Source organism: Haliotis rufescens, unplaced genomic scaffold (assembly GCF_023055435.1).
Source record: "Haliotis rufescens isolate VD_foot unplaced genomic scaffold, xgHalRufe1.0.p SCAF_83, whole genome shotgun sequence".
Taxonomy (NCBI): domain Eukaryota; kingdom Metazoa; phylum Mollusca; class Gastropoda; order Lepetellida; family Haliotidae; genus Haliotis; species Haliotis rufescens.
Window position 1 is genome coordinate 517,145 of NW_025964376.1, and position 21,256 is coordinate 538,400.

General features: G+C 40.0%; 1 protein-coding gene across 1 annotated transcript in view; it reads left to right on the forward strand.

The window, feature by feature from the left end:
• Positions 1 to 21,256, forward strand: part of LOC124145351 (UPF0415 protein C7orf25 homolog) — a 233,833-nt gene that overhangs the window by 160,516 nt on the left and 52,061 nt on the right. The window contains exon 4 of the mRNA XM_046515096.2: positions 12,699 to 14,126. Coding sequence (XP_046371052.2) covers positions 12,699 to 14,126 — 1,428 coding nt within the window. The remainder of the gene's footprint in view (positions 1 to 12,698; positions 14,127 to 21,256) is intronic.

Here is a 21,256-nt window from a genome sequence, read left to right on the forward strand (position 1 = left end):
AGTTTCATTCCACTAGGTCCATCGGAAGTGGGTCAGGGGAAATCTTTAATGAACACCCCTCGTATGTAGACATAACTTTTGTCTTATTGAATAGTAAGTCTGGGAGATGTGTTCTTGTTACCTTTGGTTAGTATCTTTCTAAAAGCTATAACTGAAACTACTAATATTTCGTATCTGCATATTCCCTGGATCCTAATATATATTACTTCCTGTTCTATAATTACATGAAAATTTGTATGTTGTATGTTACACCATGATAACTTATAAAAGCACACGCTGTGGATCTAATTATTACATGAAAATTTGGTATAAATGTTACACCATGATAGTATATTCTTGACCAAGAATCTCAACAGGGAAACAAGGCGAGAAACGGGAGGGGGTGGTCAGGCTTGCTGACTTGGTTGATGCATGTCATCGTATTCCAATTGCATTAATCGATACTTATGATACAAAATCCCCACAGGGAGACAATCAAGGGTACTCTTGTCCAAGAATCTCTATAGGGAAACAAGCATGGAATACGTTTGACCAAGAATCAATTCAGGGAGACAAGCATGGGATACTTTTGACCAAGAATCCATTCGGGGAGACAATCCTGGTGTACTCTTGTCCAAGAATCTCGACAGGGAGACATTCAAGGGGTATTCTTGTCCAAGAATCTCGACAGGAAAACAAGCATGGGATACTTTTGACCATGAATCCCTTCAGGAAGACAATCATGGGATACTTTTGACCAAGAATTCCTTCAGGGACACAAGCACAAGGTACTCTAGACCAAGAATCCCAACAGGGAGACAAGCATGGGGTACTCTAGACCAAGAATCCCTACAGGACTACAGGAGTAGGACATGCTTACCATTTTTGCAAACACCTGGTGCCATCACTGATTTTCAGTGCTCCATTCATAAGATGTTGCCTTTTACGTCCAATGGAATCAGTTGCAGCAGATAATTGAGACTGGTTATTCTCTGGCTTTGTCATTTTATATGGATCATTCAATGGGTCAAGTTGACCAGAAAGCTAAATAGATTTTCAAAAGAATTCTTTTCTTCGAGCTGTTCTAACTTCCAATCATCTTACTGGTATTTAAAGAACATGTGATGAAAATAGTTTTTCAAGCACCTCATTTTCTGTTGAAGCCCAAGTTTCATTATTTGAGTGAAAAAATATTTGTATAAACCGTTCGTGTGTGTGGTTGATACCATAGAAATACTAAGGTGGAGAATACGAGGTAATCCTTTTAGCAGAAACCTTAGAGGTTCCAACATCTCTCTGAGCATTCACTGCAATGCACTAAGCCATTGTGGAAACAGTGACAGTGGGAAGATGCTCTCATTTGGAGCCGAAGTCTCAAGTACCCGAAGCTTGTCTCCTTATGCTTGTATGACATGGCAGCCATTTTGAAATGTTATTTTTGCCCATTACTTTGCCATTTCTGTGTGTATCGTTATGACATTTGATATGCAGCAAGTATGTGGTATACGGACTTATTAACATGTAATAGTTCTTTTCCATATTTTGATAGTGTTTTACCTATGACCATTGACAAGGTATATGACTAGTATAAAATGCCAGAGAATAATCGGTCTTGTGTGTATTTGCCAAAACAATTCCTTTGTGTGTTAAAGGCAAAATAGCGGTGAGAATTCTATGATTGGATCACTGAAATTAGGGATGACACAGGGTGTTCATGAAATGGGTGAGGATGTCCTGCCCTCACCAGTCACCTGTTTATGAAGTCATTTTGCATTTTAAGAATCTCCACGGAAGCCTCTGGTTTTAAGAATGTGAAATTTGTGATCCCTCCCAGCAACATTTTAAATCTTTTCAAATTTGCTCCCACAATTTTGACCTGACAGTGCTGTCATTTTGACAATCTCTGCCAATTTCTGAATCCTTCAATCTCATTAAAATCAGATCTTAGTTCTCGCTATTGCTAAACAAAGATCTGAGGACATTCCATTAGGGGTTGAGTCAGAACGACCTTTCATCCAACCAATCAGAGCGTTGCTTACCAGATCATGAAAGTAACAGAGGGTATTCCGAACGTCAGTTACGGGTTTTATGATGATATCCATACAATCTAGGCCATCTATAAGCCATTCCATAATGTTCTTTTTATCAGTTTTAAAATTTTTAATTGAGAATACGTCAATATGTTTTGAAGAGTAGGTGGATCCACCCTTCCACTCTCTTGGTACATGCTCTACCACAAGATCACAGTGGTGATTCAATAAATTTTGAGGGGCGAAAGGGTAGCCTAGTGGTTAAAGCGTTTGCTCGTCACACCGAAAACCCAGGTTTCGATTCCCTGCGGGGCAGTCGGGTAGCCTAGTGGTTAAAGTGTTTGCTCGTAACACCAAAGACCCGGGTTCGATTCCTGACATGGGTACAATGTGTGAAACCCATTTCTGGTGTTCCCCGCCGTCATATTGCTGGAATATTGCTAAAAGTGGCGTAAAACCAAACTCACTCACTCGATTCCCTGCATGGGTACAATGTGTGAAGCCCATCCCTGGTGTCCCCAGCAGTGATATTGCTGGAGATTGATAAAAGTGGAGTCGAACCTTACTCACTCACTCACATATATTTGGTGCATATCATTCTTAGGGTGGCATTGAAGAGGTACGGTTTCCTTGATTGTTTGCTTCTTTGTTCACTGAACTCTGGTGTTTGTAGGACATGCTTGTAAGAGCTTATGCCCATGTTTCCAAGAGGCAATGATAAATCATGTGATCAGCTGGAATTGTCGCTGTGCCCATGTGTGGCTTAAACAAAGATTTCTGGATTCCAACGTAGCCATACATGACTACTATGGAGGGGGCTCAATCACGATTTGGGGTGGGATCAGTAGAGCTGGAAGAACCAATCACCATGTCCTACAGCGGGGCACGATGACAGGTGTGCACTACAGGGATGACATTCCGGTTGTGTACGTGAGACCCGACTTCATCCTCCTGGACGATGGTCATTGATGTCTCCTCAGAGACTCCTTGTGGAGTGGCCAGTCCAGTCACCAGACGTCAACCCTATCGAACCATTGTGGAACGAGATGCAGATTGCCCTCTCACAACGCTCTGTCCTTCTGAGAACTCTACAGGAACTCAACAATGCTCTTACTGAAGAGTGTAACATTGTTCCCTTGGCAACCATCCAGGCATTTATTGGGAGCAGGAGAAGGATGGTGTTCAGGCTGTGAATCACATATGCACTACTGAAAGTTGTTGTTTTTTTGGACAATGTACTTGTTATCGTGAATTCTTTTACATTTCAGTTTTGGTCAGATATTCACATTTTGATGGGTGATCTGACTGATCATGTCACATGTTGTGTTTTGGCATTGTGGGCCACATGACAATGGACTTTTGTTCATTAAACATGTTTTCACGCAATGTTGTCTTTGGCTATTTCAACAGATGACCACAATTTAATGTATTACCTTTTAAAGTGGTTATCCTTAGCCAACTAATAAAAAATCAAAAGTGTTTATCACTTTGTTATTAAGGTAAGGTTAGGCACATACTTGTGGCTCTGTTTTTAAATTGGTGGTATTTGTTAGGGCCCACCATCTAAGAGGGTCCTAATTGGGAAGTCAGTAGTCAGCAAATCTTTGGGCCTTTAGTCAGTAGTCTGTTTTTTTCAGCTTCGTCAGCAAAAAACACCTGACTATATTGAATCAAGTTGAATCTCAATTCTGAAATCATCACTTTGTGAATGTGGAACGTGTGTTCGTCTGGAGGGAAACATGAGGACAGTTAGGTTTTTTCATTACTGCAATTCATGTTTTGTAAATACCAAACATTGTCTGGTTTGTTGTTACAATACATCTTGTTATTATGACAGTGGCTGAGAGGTCGACATTTTACGTTAATCTTATTTCAATAAACATTTGGTTCATCGTATGTTTATGTTAGTTGTTAAAGCTGTTTTATGCTTAACAGGGGTCTAGGACTTTCGTTTCGGCTGAAAAGGAGCCCAAACTGTAGAATTATATTTTCATGAACGTTTATTTCAGGGCATCCAGTATCCACAGTGTGCAATTTGTATTATGGAAGGGAAACACCTGAGGCAATACTAATTATTTTCCAGCAGTTGTCAGAACAAATTATCAAATGGTTGATCCCTTTGAGACAAATGATCCATGAAGCCCTAACCATGAAGATCTGGGGTAGAATAGGTCTTCAGGACCCTTTCTTGTCCCCTGTGAAGACCCGGGGTAGAAAAGGTCTTCAGCAACCCTTGCTTGTCCCCTGTGAAGATCCGGGGGTAGAATAGGTCTTCAGCAACCCTTGCTTTTCCCCTGTGAAGATCCGGGGTAGAAAAAGTCTTCAGCAACCCTTGCTTGTGCCCTGTGAAGATCCAGGGTAGAATAGGTCTTCAGCAACCCTTGCTTGTCCCCTGTGAAGATCCAGGGTAGAATAGGTCTTCAGCAACCCTTGCTTGTGAAGATCTGGGATAGAATAGGTCTTCAGCAACCCTTGCTTGTCCCCTGTGAAGATCCAGGGTAGAATAAGTCTTCAGCAACCCATGCTTGCTGTAAAGGCAACTATTATTGTCGGCGACAAATGGGATCAGGTGGTCAGGCTTGCTGACTTGGTTCATGGCTGTCATCGTATCCCAATTGTGTGGACAGATGCTCATGATATCAATCACTGGATGGTCTAGTCCAGATTCGTTATTTACAGACCTGGAATATTGCTGAGTGCAGTGATCAACAACAACAACACACACACACATTATAGCCCTACTGTGTGTATCTATCGTGTCATTAATGTTGGACACGTCTAAGTAGGTATATTCTTCAACTGTCATTGGTAAAAGGCAGTTCCTTAAAAAGCAAAAATTGCATGGTGATACCACTGAGAAAACCCATCCATGCACGATCTTGTCTCCTTTCAAGAATTTATACCCACATTAGAGCTGTCTATATGTCAAATCTCCTTAAAAACAACCTGAATATATGTTCGAGCAGACCTCTCCATTGTGCTGCTTCTTTCTTTCAATAGACATCCTTCATCTTAGATTACACTTTTCGTAACGGACTTACCATCAAATAACCCCATTTCTTAGTTTTCATCATCAACAGGAAATGCATGTAAAAAAATGGAAGAATATTCATTCCAGTGTTGACACAAAGTGTCTCAAGTTCTCACGTACTCATCTGTAAATTGCAAACACTTTTTTTCATTTCAATCAATGTAGTTATCTGTTCGTGGCAAATATAATTTCTCATTTCAACACATGTACTTTTTCAGTTTCTTGTCGACCATGTTGATTTCACAAGAGATTTGATTGATGTTGCTTTGAACTTTGTGAAAAACTTTAAGACCTTGTAAAGTATAGATGGCCCTGGCTTCGGGGGCCACTCATAGCCTTAAACATCCTTCATAAACTTGCCCCAAGAGTCTTGGGAGATGGGGAAGGTGTCTGTTTAGGATTTCTCATGATTAGAGATGTTTGATGTTTAAAAAATGGCATCTCCTTGTTCAATTTAGTTTGAATATTCCCCCAAGATGACTTGATTTGTTTTTCTTTGTTGATCAGGCAAAAAAAACACACCAAAGTATGAAATTTCTGTTAAGCTTTGAAAAAGTCTTGACGGGAAGGATATTATCCAGTGATTTGTTCCAGTTTAAAGGAAATTGTGGAAGTTGTATTAGCTCATTCAGGTAATTACTTTGTAAGGAAATATTGATTGAATTTAGGAATTATGTTTTTTATTTTGCCAAGAATAACTGTGAATTGGGGCATTTTCACATTCTCTGCCTGTGGGTATATGTCTTCAAGTGAGGGGCAGAGGTCATCTGCAGCACCGGTATACTCTGAACAGAGTTACATCCCCTTGCATGCCAGAATGCTATAATTCTTGCGAATACTCCGCCTCTATGACATCAGTGCCAAATTCACACCAAAACTAATCTTCAGATTTGTTAACAGAAGTCCTCTTGATTGTCAACTACACCCAACTAGTTGTCATCCAGCACCCAGCTCTTATACTTGCTAAGGTGGGAAAATCCTCACTTCTTTCCCAAACGTCCATCACCTAGATGCAGATGAATGGGGAGGAGGGTGGGAGTACTTCTGATGTGATGGAGGTAGTATTCTTAGAATTAATATTATTATTGTTATGATGTCTATTGCTTCCATAATTCTTGTGAATACCCTACCTCTATTACATCATTGCCAGAATCTAACAGAGGGTCAGGCAGGATCTGGCTCTAGTGTACTCCCAGTGTAGCTGACGGTAGAATGTTCAAATTTTTTTGTGAATACCCTACCTCTATTACATCATTGTCAGAATCTAACAGAGGGTCTGGCAGGATCTGGCTCTAGTGTACTCCCAGTGTAGCTGACGGTAATATGTTAAAACATTCTTGTGATTTCATCTCTCATTGGTTGTTTACAATCCTAAAGGTGTAACAAACTATCAATTCACCTCAAGAGGACTTGAAAACGTCTTATGAAAAACATACAAATATACAACATACAAATACTGAAACAAGTTGACATTGAAGAGGACTTCTTTTGAAAAATCTGAAGATTAGTTTTGGTATGAGTGCAACCAAGATACAAGACATTAGCAATGATGTAATAGAGGTTGTATTCTCTGAATTTTTCACAATTATGACAATTGTTCCTTTGATTGTGGGTTTGAATCCTAGATTCACCCTGTTTTTCTTAGGTTAGTTGGCACCATACACCTGCTTCCCTGGGGATTCCAGTTCAGAATTGTTTCCCAGCAACCCATGCTCATCATGAGAGTGACTTAAGGGATCGGGTGCTTAGACTTGGTGATTTGGTTGATTGTGTGTCATCTTACCGATTGTGCTCATTATATCAAGTCTGGATTGTGTGGCCCAGATTTGATTATTCACAGACTGCCATCATATAGCTGGGTTATTGCTGAGTGAGACGTTAAACAACAAGATAAAATAAATATACACATGCTTGTGAGTTTTGCTGAACACTCTGATGTTACTGAAATCATCGTCAGTCTGCAGTATATCGACTTACACTAGTCACTCTCTCAAATAAAATATAGCTTGTTTGCTGACACTTCATTACAGATATACAGTAAACTATGGTTATAACAAACTCAAAGGGGCCACTCATTTTAGTCTGTTATAACTGTAGTTCATTATACGCATATATACAAGGTATATGTTGCAAATGCCCGGGGCCAAAATACAGTACAGGTACGTTATATCCATCAGTTCGTTATAAGCGTATTCGTTATAAAAGTAGTTTACTGTATGATATGTCGTGTTATTGTGCTTGGCTTTGTGCTTACACCATTAATTCACTCAAGACATATAATCTGTAATTCCTTGTATGTCTCCAATTAATCAACCGACCCGTGAAGATCCGGGGTAGAATTAAGGTCTTTAGCAACCCATGCATTTTGTAAGAGGCGACTAACAGGATCGTGAGGTCAGGCTCGCTGACTTGGTTGATGCATGTCATCGTATCCCAACTGCGTGGATCAATGGTCATGATGTCAATCACTGGATTGTCTGGTCCAGACTCGATTATTTACAGACCGCCGTCATAAAGCTGGAATAACAAACAAACAAACAATTAATAAACCATTGCAATATTACACGCATTAATCTTACCTTGTTTAAGTCTATGCCTGTTTACTTTGCTGACAGTATGTACAGAAAAAAAACCATACATTTATGAAAACATGAAACTGTTAGATGTTACAACTTCCTTTGACGTTCAGATCTTCTTGCCCTTTCATCCTTTTACGTGCATGTTATAAGTCAGTCAGTTTGTTAATTACAAGTACAGTGTCTAATATATCTGTCTAAATATTTGTCAAAGAAAAGAGGAAGTATGACAGCGGCCATCTTGTCAACAGTTGATTAGCGTTGGCATAATCTATGTGTATATAAAACTTTCTCAATGAGTCGTCTTATCTCGAGATGAAAGGAATGCTGGGATATTTGTTTGATGACGCCAAATTGTCATTACAACATTGATATGCTTTGATGTTGGGGAGAAAAGCTTTCAGTTTTATCCTGCGGGAGTTGTCAACTTGTGGCCTAATACATCTCTGTCTTGCCCCTGTTGAGGAGATCGTGGCCGATAACTGGTATTTGTGGATTTATTCACGTTAATTTGACACTTCTGCTCTTGGCATGTTCAGTGAACATTTCCTGTGGGAGATGATGATTTCAGATTCTGGTTGGGATCTTGGTTCTGTGGTTGAGATTGTTGTTAGATCTGTTAGTTGTGATATGCTTTCACATTTCACAGTACCAGTTTGTTAGTGAATTTGTGGATAAACATAGTGATGACACATGGTCCTATGTACAGTGTACAGGTTACAAATCAGGTTACAAATCAGGTAATAATAATGTAGCTGCATGGGCAATCTTTTGGTGATGGAATCTGGCACTTTATGAATAGACAGGGGTTTTTGTTATTTATTTTTTGGAGAGAAGAACAGTCATCCATCAGTGATGAAGAACAGTCACCTGGTTGAGAACCAGGCAAGACACAAGTGTAGTCTTGTTCTGAGTCACAACCGTTCTGCACATCGTCACAGGTTCTATCTGTATAATTGTCCCTCTGTTGACCAGAAATAATGGTGCATTTGGAGCATGATATCTAGTGTATTTACCAGTGATCCGGAATATTTTTATGGCCAATTGTACATGTGTATTTTGGTCACGCCAACCACATATCTGACAGTTACTGGTGGACATTCATGAATGAATCAAGTAATAATATCAATAGTCACTTTCATAGCATTTAACATATTTTCTTGTGTAAAGTGCGCATTTTCTTCATAAAACGCACAACAACGAGTTTTGATGTTTTTCCTAAATACAAACTAATGACATTACGGTGAGCACGTAACACCAGAAATACCATGTCTGCAAATCCATACTGAAGTACGCAATTTAATCCAGTTATTACACTATCTGGTTATGAAAAGTGTTCATTGTACATATAGACTTATGTTTGTAATCTATTTTATTAAATTTATTTAAAATTTCATTCAATATTGTTTACATTAATTTCGGCAAAATCATGTGTTAGGATTACCAATATGGACGCCTTGAAATGAACTTTAGCTGACAGTGAATGTATACATATATCAATGCTACACTGTTACTCATTAAAAGTCATATTTGTTGTAGTTTGACTATTATATGTCAACAAAACATTTTCGCAAGTTCATGGGAAGTCTCAACGTTGACAGGTCAGATTGTTCCATTTGCAAAAAATATCCATCTTCCCGAGGCAAGAGAGTTAAGTGACTATAAAAGTCCAGTTTCCACCCTTGCCGAACTAGGACGGTATTATGGAGTTACATTTTATGCATAGTCCAATCAAAATCGCGCAACGAAAATGAAATCCGGTTCCTAAACTTTCGTGTAGATTTCGGTCGATTGCAGGATTTGAAAAGCAAGTGTACCGCCAACTCGTTGTAAACAGATATTTTCCAAATCTTTTCATGTTTTTAAACAAGGTGCTCACGTGATTTGATGCATTTCACGATGTAAGACCTGTTATATCACAATACAGATCTTGAATTTTGATCAGATCGTCCTGACTGGGCGGCGCCATTTTGTTTGAAGCAAATGAAAGTGATACAACAGGTGGAATCTGATTGGTCCATAGGAGAAGCTCAGAAGGGACATAGCTCGTAATAGCCACTGATGGCGCTACGATCGAGACCAGGAATTCCAGCATAGTTCGGCAAGGGTGGAAACTTGACTTTTAAAGTCAGTTAACTCTCTTGCCTCGGGAAGATGAAAATATCCAGCAATAGCAATCAACTGTTTAAATGTACTCCTCATATAGTTATTGTTATTTTTTTCAATGTATATATATGTTTATATGGTGAATCTGCAAGTGAAATAACACAATATTAGAATATATTATTTCTGATAAAATAATAGTTTCAAATAGAATTCTTCCGATCATTGCATCCAAATTCTTTGAAGTTGTATTTTTTAACCAAATCACCGGTAGATTGCTGGAATTTGTGTGTACATGTGATTGCTTTTTCCGGCTTAGTGTACAAGAAAATACACATGGTAATCTTTATTACTTCATTTAAAACAATACCTAGCAGAGCAGTTAATACAATTTAAATGGTAAATAAACGTGTCAACTGTATTTTATCTCAAATTTCACATTGTTAATGACCAATGAAGTTTGTTATCACCTGAATTCCCTGAAGGGATACAATGTACGTGTGGCGGTCGGGTAGCCTAGTGGTTAAAGCTTTCACTCGTCACGCCGAAGACCCGGGTTCGATTCCCGACATAGGTACAATGTGTGAAGCCCATTTCTGGTGTCTCGTGATATTGCTGGAATATTGCTGAAAGCGGTGTAAAACCATACTCCCTCACTCACTACAATGTACTTTTTTTACTGCGCATATGATGTTGACCAATACCGCTCGGTCACCCTGCAAGTCATGTTAACACTAATCAACAACAAAAACATATTGGGTCTCATGTTGTAAAGTCTGGCAAGCACTTTCTCAAAAATATCCGGTTATCACATTTTAAAATGTTCGGTTTGCACTTTTTCAAATCGGACATTTTGCAGTCACAACCGGACAAGTCCAGCGCACAGACCAGTTTCCGGATCCCTGATATTGACAATACTGAATCACACAGCTAATTATCTCCAGGTATCCCATGTGGACATTGTACACCCTGAGGAACAACCTCGTTGCAGTTAGATTACCTGTTTACTTTATACAGAAGCAGGAAGTTCCAGTCTGTGACCAAATACCTATCTCCGTCTGCTAATTACTCTGTAAATAAAAGCAACACAATCCTTACCATATTCTTAGAAATCTCTACTGAAAGCAGTTGACTGTACGATTCCGAACATATCATGAGCATGTGTTTATAAATTGCCTTCAGATAGTGATGACACCAGGTGTTCGCGAAATGTGACGTAAGAAAATATTTATTAAGTTCACGATATGGTTTTCTTTAAAATTCTCCAAAAGTATGTGTGATATTGATCATTCACTCACCTTCTCTGCATATGTGGGGGCGGTGGGACGTTGATTGTGTGTCATGTCACCCAGTCCGCGATGCAGTGTTAACAACACTCACATGCCCAACTCATAACAGACAATTTGCAATATATCTTTGTGAAACGGAAATGCTGCTTACTTTGAGGCCCACATATACATTTCTTACTTATCAGTTCGACACTGACAATTCAACTTCATCAGCATGTAAAGTGAATGACATGTCTGAACTGTATTTACCAAACGCATCACTATAATTCGTCCTGATTACAGCATCAAAGTGTGAATCGCGGGCTGACTGAGAGTAATCACTCGCACATTGACCAATCTGGAAATGGATCCCAGGTAATTGACGAGGTATTGATACACACGAGGTTTATTTGATTGCTTCGATCTGCTCTCCCCGGCATGGGACAGTCAACTGAAATGGTTTCATTGTGTTTACAGGACTTCAGACATGGCCAGTCTCATTGATCCAATTGCCGAGTAATTGCTAGTTAGGAGAACATGTTTTTTTGTCGTGGATACATGAGGTTGGAATCGCTTGGTGTTTGCCAGGTTAGAGAACTTGGTAGATTGCTGCATAGTTACTCATACAAAAAAAACAAAAGAAACATTTTGCATATCATAAGAAATCTTTACCAAAAGCAGAATCTGTAAGATTCCAACGATATCATGAGCATGTGTTTGTGAATCACTTTCAAACTGGGATGGTATAGGTGTTCGCGAAAAGGTGATCGTATTCTGCTGCACTGGTAGCTACTGTCACAAACACATGCAAAGGCAAGGCAATTAAATTTGCATATGTTCATAACTGATTTAAAAAAAATGTAGGCTACACTCACACTTGAACTTCCATATAAGTAATAACGCCCTGATCGCATAGAAAATTGAAAAAGGAAGGCGCTTTTTAAAGCAATGCACAAATCAAATGTGTTGCCAGTGATAGCAGTAGAGAGCTAGCTTGGTTCAAACATTGATGAAACTAAAATTGTAAATAATACATAATTTCTAAACTGCAGTGTTTTATGTAAAGAAATCTGAAATGTACACATGAAAATAATGACTCATGTTAATTATCAGGCTTAGTACAGGACACTTAAAATTATTACTATTGGTCTTAAAGCTGATCAAGGGGACACATTGGAGCAGGGAGTTAATAATATTTAGTGGATTGGGTGGTCAGACTTGATGGATTGTTTGATATTGTGTCATCATAATCAGATGACATGTAATGCGCATGATATCAACCACCGGTTTGCCTGATCAAGACTAGACTATTTACAGGCTTCTGATTTAGCTGGAATATTGATGACGACAAATGACTTGGCCACCCATGCCCCTGACATGCTGTGATGTAAATGTTCGATGCAGCATAAAACCCAAGTCACTGATTTGTTCTAGACTCAATTTGTTTCTAGTCCCAGTGAGTTTAGCTGTGATATTCTTAATATTGTGTAAGACTTTGTAACCAGCTCATTGGGCCTGTTGCCAGTTGTGTAGGTAGTTCGCTATGGGTCCAGAGCTTAGTCCAGTAAAAGTTTGTTCAGTCTGGTAATCTCAGCGAATAATAATAGTGCATGTTAAGACTAAAATTTAGTGAAAAAAACTAGTTCTCATGGGTAGGTGAAAAAGTATTTTCTGGTGAAGTATTTATCGAAATCATGATTGTCTTCCACAGGTCAAGGTCAGTTTGGAGAACGTGACCTGCTACGCCAAGCAGAAGATTATCTGGACAGTGCTGAGAAGCACCCTCGTAACTTCACCACTCCAGGAGTGTACTTCGTCTTCTACAACAATGTCACCATTCCCATGTCTGAAGCTCTCCACGACAAGGGTATACAGGTGCTAGGCCATCAGGTCCCAGTTGATGGCAACGTGAAGCAGAAACTGATGCATCTACAAGACGAGGAGGAGGAAGAAGAAGAAGAAGCAGAAGAGTTCAGAGGACCTGGAACTGGATCTGGACCTGAATTTGGCAGAGACAGTGATAAAGAGGCTGAGGAGGATTCCAGTTCAAGGATTATGGGTGCCAGTGAGTTTCTTTCAGCTTCTGATAGTCCTAGGATTAAGAGTATGACAAGCCTTAGCAAAGATTCCTTACATGCAGAGTCTGAATCCATTGAAAATGAATCTTTGAAATGTGAACAAATCTGTGAAGGTATTATTTCTGAGTCTGTTGTGACATGTTCTGTGGATATGATGAACCAAGAAGCACATAATGTTGAACGTGGTAAAAGAGAGATGGTTGGTGGCAAAAATTCACTTGTAGAGATTGATGGAGATTCTGTGCCAGGAGTACGTCCAGTTGAATCTGCCTTACATGACCTTAGTCTTTCAAGTCGCACAGACAAATTGTGCCAAGACATTGATACCTGTTGTCTTTCAAGTTCCTCAAATAAAAAAAGTGGAGAAGATTCAGGTTTAGGCTATGCTCAGGAAAGGCTAGACACTGGTATCAGAGAACATCGAGGTCTAAAACATAGTTTGCAATCCAAGCAGCCTGCTCGAGTTGACGATGGCTTGAGGAGCTCAGAAATTAAGTCTCTGATAGGTCTTGATGGAGGACAAGGGCAGAATGCCCCAACTGATTCCCTCTGTGGATCCACCCCGGACGCTTCCTCTGACACTCACTCACACTCTCCCTCCAACCCTAACACTACCTCTCACTCTCCAACTGACTCTCACTCGCACTCTCCCTCCAATCCTGCCTGTGGATCCACCCCGGACACTCCCTCTCACTCTCCCTCCAACCCATCCTCTGGGGCTACCCCAAACACTCCCGCTGACGCTCCAACAGACAGTACCTCTCCATCTCCCTCAAAACCTCCAACATCCCCCAAGTCTTCCTGTAGTCCGAACTACACATTGTTGATGTCAGAGTTGCTCGGCGTCATCCCGGTCCTCTCAGAATGCATCATGGACAGCAGTGCCCACATCATCAATGGCATTTTCAAGGTGAATCTGGATATCACCACGCTCATCACGCTGGTGTCCGCTGTCACCCACGGCAACTGCAACTATGTGTTCACAGAGAAGATCCTCACGATGCAGGCAGCGGAGGAGAGGGAGAAACCAGTGCTCCCAGGTCTGTTGGAGTTTATGAAAGGTGAGGTTCCATCTGTTCTTGCTTGTATTCTGTTGCCATGACTACACACTCTGCTGGTGATAGAAACCAGTGCTCCCAGGTCTGTTGGAGTTTATGAAAGGTGAGGTTCCATCTGTTCTTGCTTGTTTTCTGTTGCCATGACGACACACTCTGCTGGTGATAGAAACCAGTGCTCCCAGGTCTGTTGGAGTTTATGAAAGGTGAGGTTCCATCTGTTCTTGCTTGTATTCTGTTGCCATGATGACACACTCTGCTGGTGATAGAAACCAGCGCTCCCATGCGGCCAGGTCTGTTGGAGTTTATGAAAGGTGAGGCTCCATCTGTTCTTGCTTGTATTCTGTTACCATGACGACACACTCTGCTGGTGATAGAAACCAGTGCTCCCAGGTCTGTTGGAATAAACTATTCCAGATTAAATAATAGTTTCAGATACAATTCTTCCGATCATGGTATCAAAATTCTTTAAAGTTATATTATTGGGTAATTTTTAAACAAATTACCAGTAGATTCCGAAAAATTGTGTGATGAAAATGCTGATGCCTGCTTCCGGCTTAGTTGACAAGACAATACACATGGTAATCTTAATCTCTGCATATAAACCAATCCCTATCAGAACAAGATATACAATTTAATTGGTTAATCATCATGTCTAGTGATGTTTTATCTCAAATTTCAGATTTGTATTTACCATGTTTAATTGTTATGATCTGTTCGTTTCCCTGAATTTGCTGAAGAGATACGATGTAATTTTTTTGCTGCGGAAGACAAACCCGTTTTTATTGCAAATGTAGGGATTGTGTATGCGCTGGTGACGTGCTTCATTCCGATTCGCTTTATAGACGGGATATATAAATTAGCATCGATTTTAAAGGCTTGTACAGGGGGGGCGCGTTATAGGTGGGGTTGCTTTATAGACAGCGATATATGGTAATGCATTGTTTTATAGCATTGGGGCAGTGGGGTAAAAGCGTTCCCTCATCATGATGAAGTACTGAGAGAAAAGGTGAAGCACATATGTAGCATCTTTTGATATATTTGTATGTAGTTTGATATTCTGAGGGGAATGCAGTGTTTTAGTGTTTGGTTTTGATAATGAATTAGGTTCTGAAATAACTTCTCAGATACCCCAAAGTCCAGGTGAGGTAAAGTGATGTAAGGTGCAATGGGGTTTAATGTTGCATGCAAGAATATAACACTTATATAGCGATGTGTGTGTTTCTGTGTGTGTGTGTGTGTGTTTTGTATCAGGGTGTGTGTGTGTGCCTGTGTGTGTGGGTGCTTGTACTTGTCTGGACTTGTCTGGGCTGGTTTGATTGTGCTAGCCCAGTGATACCATGTTAACATGTACACCCCACTCAGACAGATATACTCTCAACTGACCAACAAAGATGGCGGGGGATATTTAAATGGGTTCTCATGTGTGCGTACGTCCCGAAATCGTTTCCAGAGCATAACTCAGAAACCGTTAAATATTCCTCTCCGAAACTTTGCATGTCTTTCAGACTCATGCTTAACTGGTGCCTTTTGCTATTTAGGAATTTTAGAAATTTATATTTTTATGTTTCCATGGCAACAAGTTGGACTTAGGTTCTATAGGGTAGAGTTTGTTTCTGGAGCATAACTCAAAACTCATTCAATACTTTCTAACAAAACTTTGCATGATTACCAGACACATACTGAACTGGTGCCTTTTGCTATTTAGGAATTTTTAGAAATTTTTATTTTTTTACGTTTCCATGGCAACAAGTTGCGTGCGTCCCGAAATCGTTTCCGGAGCATAACTCAGAAACCGTTAAATATTCCTCTACGAAACTTTGCATGTCTATCAGACTCATGCTGGAACTGGTGACTCATGCTGAACTGGTGCCTTTTGCTATTTAGGAATTTTAGAAATTTATATTTTTACGTTTCCATGGCAACAAGTTGGACAAGTTGGCAAACCGTTAAATACTTTCTTACAAAACTTTGCATGTCTCCCAGGCACATACTGAACTGGTGCCTTTTGATATTTAGCACTTTTAGAAATTTTTATTTTTGAATTTCCATTGCAACTATTTTGACATGGGCTAAGAGAAATGTTGGATCAGTTACCTGGTTTGGGACCATAATGTGTTAAAATGAGCGGGGGATATAGATGACTTCGTCGAATATACGCTTGTTTGATCCCCTTAATGCAGATTGCCAGGCAGGGTAACAACAAGTAAAGGGTGTGACACAACCAGGTATCGAACCACTGACATACCTGTTTCTGGTCAAACGCTGCACCACTGAGGCAGTAACAAAGTATGGTAGTCAGAAACATTCATACAATGGGTAGAACACAATATAACTCTGAGTTGTTCATTAAAACTTGGAAATTTTGAAAACATTTAAGAATGTTCTTCTCAATCACCGCAAGGCTAAGTGATCTGAAACATGAGATGTGTCCAATCGTAATGTGACAGGTTTATTCACAGTATTGAATTGACAAATGTGATTATTGTTTTTAAATTGAAATTGAATTGATATTCTTCAATTGTCAAAAATGTTAAAGCATCCATCATCTTCTCAGGAATCCAACTGCCCCGAGAACTGACTTTGTAATAAGATATGTACCATTATAATGGGCCTCAGAGAACATCTAAATTCAGAATGGGAATTCATTTTTTTAAATGGTTTTGAAGAATGTCACAGTGATCGATCGATCGAGCTGTATCTTGTGATATGTTTCTTTTATGTTCTGAGAATAATATATCTCAGAAACCTCTTTACCAAATTTAACAACCCCTGCTGCCATATTAATCCACGGTAAGGCTTTGGGCCCACATGCTCGCAGGTTTGACCACCAAAGCGGTGAACATTTGAGACCTGCATCACTTGGTGCTTTCCTCCCACATTAAGTTGACACGCCAGCATATAACTGGAATACTGTTAAAAGTTGTGTTAAACTCCACTCACTCACCCACTCACTCACTCACTCACTCACTAGGGGCACGGGTGGCCCAGTCGTCTGAGGCACCGCGATTCGCTGTGCACAGTTGCGTCCCTTGGGCACGCCAGAAACCTATGATTGTGGGTTCGAATCCTGGTTCGCCCCGATTATGTTTCTAGGTTTGTCAGCACCATACCCGTGCTCGTGGGTTTCACCGAAGTGGTAAGCGTCCGAGACCTGCATCACTTCGGGCTTTCCTCCCACATGAAGCTGCCACGCCGTGATATAACTGGAATAATGTTAAAGCCCACTCAGCGTTAAACCCACTCACTCACTCACTCACTCACTCACTCACTCACTCACTCACTCACCCACCCACCCACTCACTCACTCACTCACTCACTCACTCACTCACTCACCCACCCACCCACCCACCCACCCACTCACTCACTCACTCACTCACAGTACATATAATGGTAACTTCAGCTCACTTTGATGTGCCAAATGAGAAACAGTGTCTTAGTGCTCCTTTTAATGACATTTGTTTTCAAGATGCACACTGACACAGAAATGGTAATATTTTCATAAAGATGGAGTGAGTGAGTTGGGTTTAACGCCGCTTTTAACAGTATTCCAGTTATATCACGGCGTGTCAGCTTAATGTGGGAGGAAAGCCCGAAGTGCTGCAGGTCTCAGACGTTTACCACTTCGGTGAAACCCACGAGCACGGGTATGGTGCTGACAAACCTAGAAACATAATCGGGGCGAACCGGGATTCGAACCCACAATCATAGGTTTCTGGCGTGCCCAAGGGACGCAACTCTGCACAGCGAATCGCGGCGCCTTAGACGACTGGGCCACCCGTGCCCCCTCATAAAGATGGAAGATGGGTTAGTTAAAAGAATTGGAAAAATAAAATTCACTATTTAACTGAATTGTGTGTAAAACATTGTCGAAACAAATGTGATATTTATTCAACAGTAATATTAATATTGTTGTAATAGAACATAAACGTCAACAATTTGAATAAAATCATATGGAATCTTAAAGATGCATGTCGTACAAAACAATATAATTTCATGGCAGAAATACTTTATGACTTCTAAGTCTCGCAAGAGTTTATGTTTCATAATGACTGATGTGAGATGCTGAACAATTAGGAATATCTTCTGCTTAAGCTTGTCCTTGATTCTGATGAAATACTAGTTATCTTTGAAATGTAATTAATGACAAAATGGAATTGACCTTTAATTAGAAATTGGAATGATGCCAATTCCACTTCGATGATGAATGACTTTTGTCATTTGTTTTTTCAGAAGCCAACTCCATCAATCATTTCGTTGTTCTTTGAAGACGTTCATTAAGTGCTAGTTTTATTTGTTTATCTAATAATACTTTTTTTTAAGATGGATGAGATTAATTTGATACAGGGATGTTGATTTTAAATTAAGTTTTTTTTCTCAAAATATTTTTTAGCTTCTTACTTGAGTACTTATTTGATTTGCCATTTGTTTAGGCAGGATACTACTGGGGTTATTAAATATTAAACTTTTACCCGTCGAGAATTCAATTTTGGTTCTTATTTGTTTGGACCATCCTTTTCTTGATGTTGTTTCCTCTTACAGAAATTAACACCACGGTATTGACCTGTCAGACTCAAAGGTCTGGTAATATACTGTGGATTAATTTGGCAATGTCGGACTGACAACAAACGTGTGTTATGTATTATGTATATGACGGTGGTCTTAAATAATCGAGTATGGACCAGACAATCCAGTGATTGATATCATGAGCATTGATCTACGCAATTGGGATCGATGACATTCATCAGCCGAGTCAGTGAGGCTGACAACCCGATCCTGTTAGTCGCCTCTTACGACAAGCATAGTCACAAGCATGGGTTGCTGAAGATCTATTCTACCCCGGATCTTCACGGGTCCATTGGGGCAAGTATATCGTGGAGTCAAACCTTATTGCTTCAAACTCCTGGGCTGCTGAGAAATGGTTTGCCTTACCCAGGGTTCGATACATCCCACTTAATTGTACTACTGTCTGACCTAGCCTTCTTCCTTGATGCTGGACACTATTGTGTTTCGTCACGGACCTAAATAACCTGAATAGGAAACGCTACTGATAGCTACTGATGGGTCTGGCCTTTTGGGGTTGCTATCTCTTTCTTACTTACCCAGTAAAGTCCTTAGTTACAATGTTGAGAAGAAACTTTACAATACTTTTGTAAAAGAACGTCATTGATAATTATATTTAATATAGAGTTATGAGTGAGTGTCTGAGTATGGTTTTTACACTGATTATAGCAATATTACAGCAATATCACCAAGCAATAGGTTTCAAATGTGGTACCCATTTAGGGAATCAAACCTGGGTCTTAGGCGTAACAAGCGAACACTTTAACCACATGGTTACCCGACTGCTCCCTTATGAATTATGAGCCTCTGAATATCAATGTTTATGCAACCAAATTCAGGACTTTTTCATCACAACCCTAAATAACGTGTCCTAAAACTTACTTTGACAGATATTTTTATATAAAGGGGAAAAAGAAAGACTTTAAATACCAATAAGGACGGATCCACAGAAGAAAAATTAGTTAAATAATGTGTTATTGATGCTCCAAAGATAGCTAAGTAAATCAACTGATATTCGCGAGTATCGTGCATGCTTTTCTCCAAACTAAACAGCTGTGTACATGGAATGTGCATAATTCACACAGTAATTAGAGTTTAATTCTTTTTTTTTCAAAGACATTCCTGTAAGCACATAACACCAGAAATACCAAGTCAACAATTCTGCACCGAAGTACACAACTTAATCCTGTCATAGCACTATCCGGTCTTAAAACGCATTCATTGTATATCTGATCTATTTTATAAATTCTGTTCTAAATTTCATCCAATATTGTTTACATCAATTTCTGCGAAATTGTGTGTGAACTGATCAGTACCATTATTTACAACAACCACGATCAGAATACCGTTATTAATGCCTTAAAAATGGAACCTTAGTTGACAGAGAATGGATTCATATGTCATATGTCCGCAGTGGAAATAGCGAGTCCACGAGATCGAACGGTAACTGATTAATTTAGGATTATATTTTCTTTTCCAGCCTATATTTCATGTTCATAATTCATATAATGTAATTCAGTTACCCTGGCAAATTTTGAAGCTTGATGTTATGGTAACCAGGGTAGTTAAACTCTGTTGTGCATGCACAATAACCTTGGCACCTGTCACAAGCACCAAGCTGGCAGGATACTGATAACATGGGGTTCGGATTACAACTCGTAGATGCGCAGCAGAGTTAGTTTTAGGAAATCTGAAGCATTTCCTATCCAGATTATATATGTCCATGGTTTCGTCCTTTTTTTTGGATACAGATATGACCCGTGAAGATCCGGGGTAGAATAGGTCTTCAGCAACCCAAGCTTGCCGTAAAAGGCGACTAACTTGATCGTGGTCTGGCTCACAGACTTGGTTGATGCATGGCATCATATCCCAATTGTGTGGATCGATGCTGATGATGGCAATCACTGGATTGTCTGGTCCAGACTTGATTATTTACTGACCGCTGTCATATAGCTGGAATATTGCTGAGTGCGGCGTTAAGCAACAAACAAACAAACAATTGATACAGATACCAATGTGTTCGGAGTTAAACAAAATTGAAAGGTATAACTCACCCATTCACCCGCTCACTCACAACCCCTACTCACTCTAAGCCATGAAATAATTTTGTCCACAAGAACAAAGAGGATTGTAATAAGTCATCGGAAGAGGTTTTCCATGCACACTTTCAATCTCCCACCCACTCACTCACACATTAACTCATACACCCACTGACCAGCCCACTCACTCACCCACTGACCAGCCCACTCACTCACACATTAACTCACTCACCCACTGACCAGCACACTCACTCACTCACACATTAACTCTCTCACCCACTGACCATCCCACTCACTCACACATTAACTCATACACCCACTGACCATCCCACTCACTCATTCACTGACCAGCCCACTCACTCACCCACTCACTCACCCACTCACTCACACATTAACTCACTCACCCACTGACCAGCCCACTCACTCATTCACTGACCAGTCCACTCACTCAACCACTGACCAGCCTTCTCACTCACTGACCATCCCACCCACTCACTCACACATTAACTCATACACCCACTGACCATCCCACTC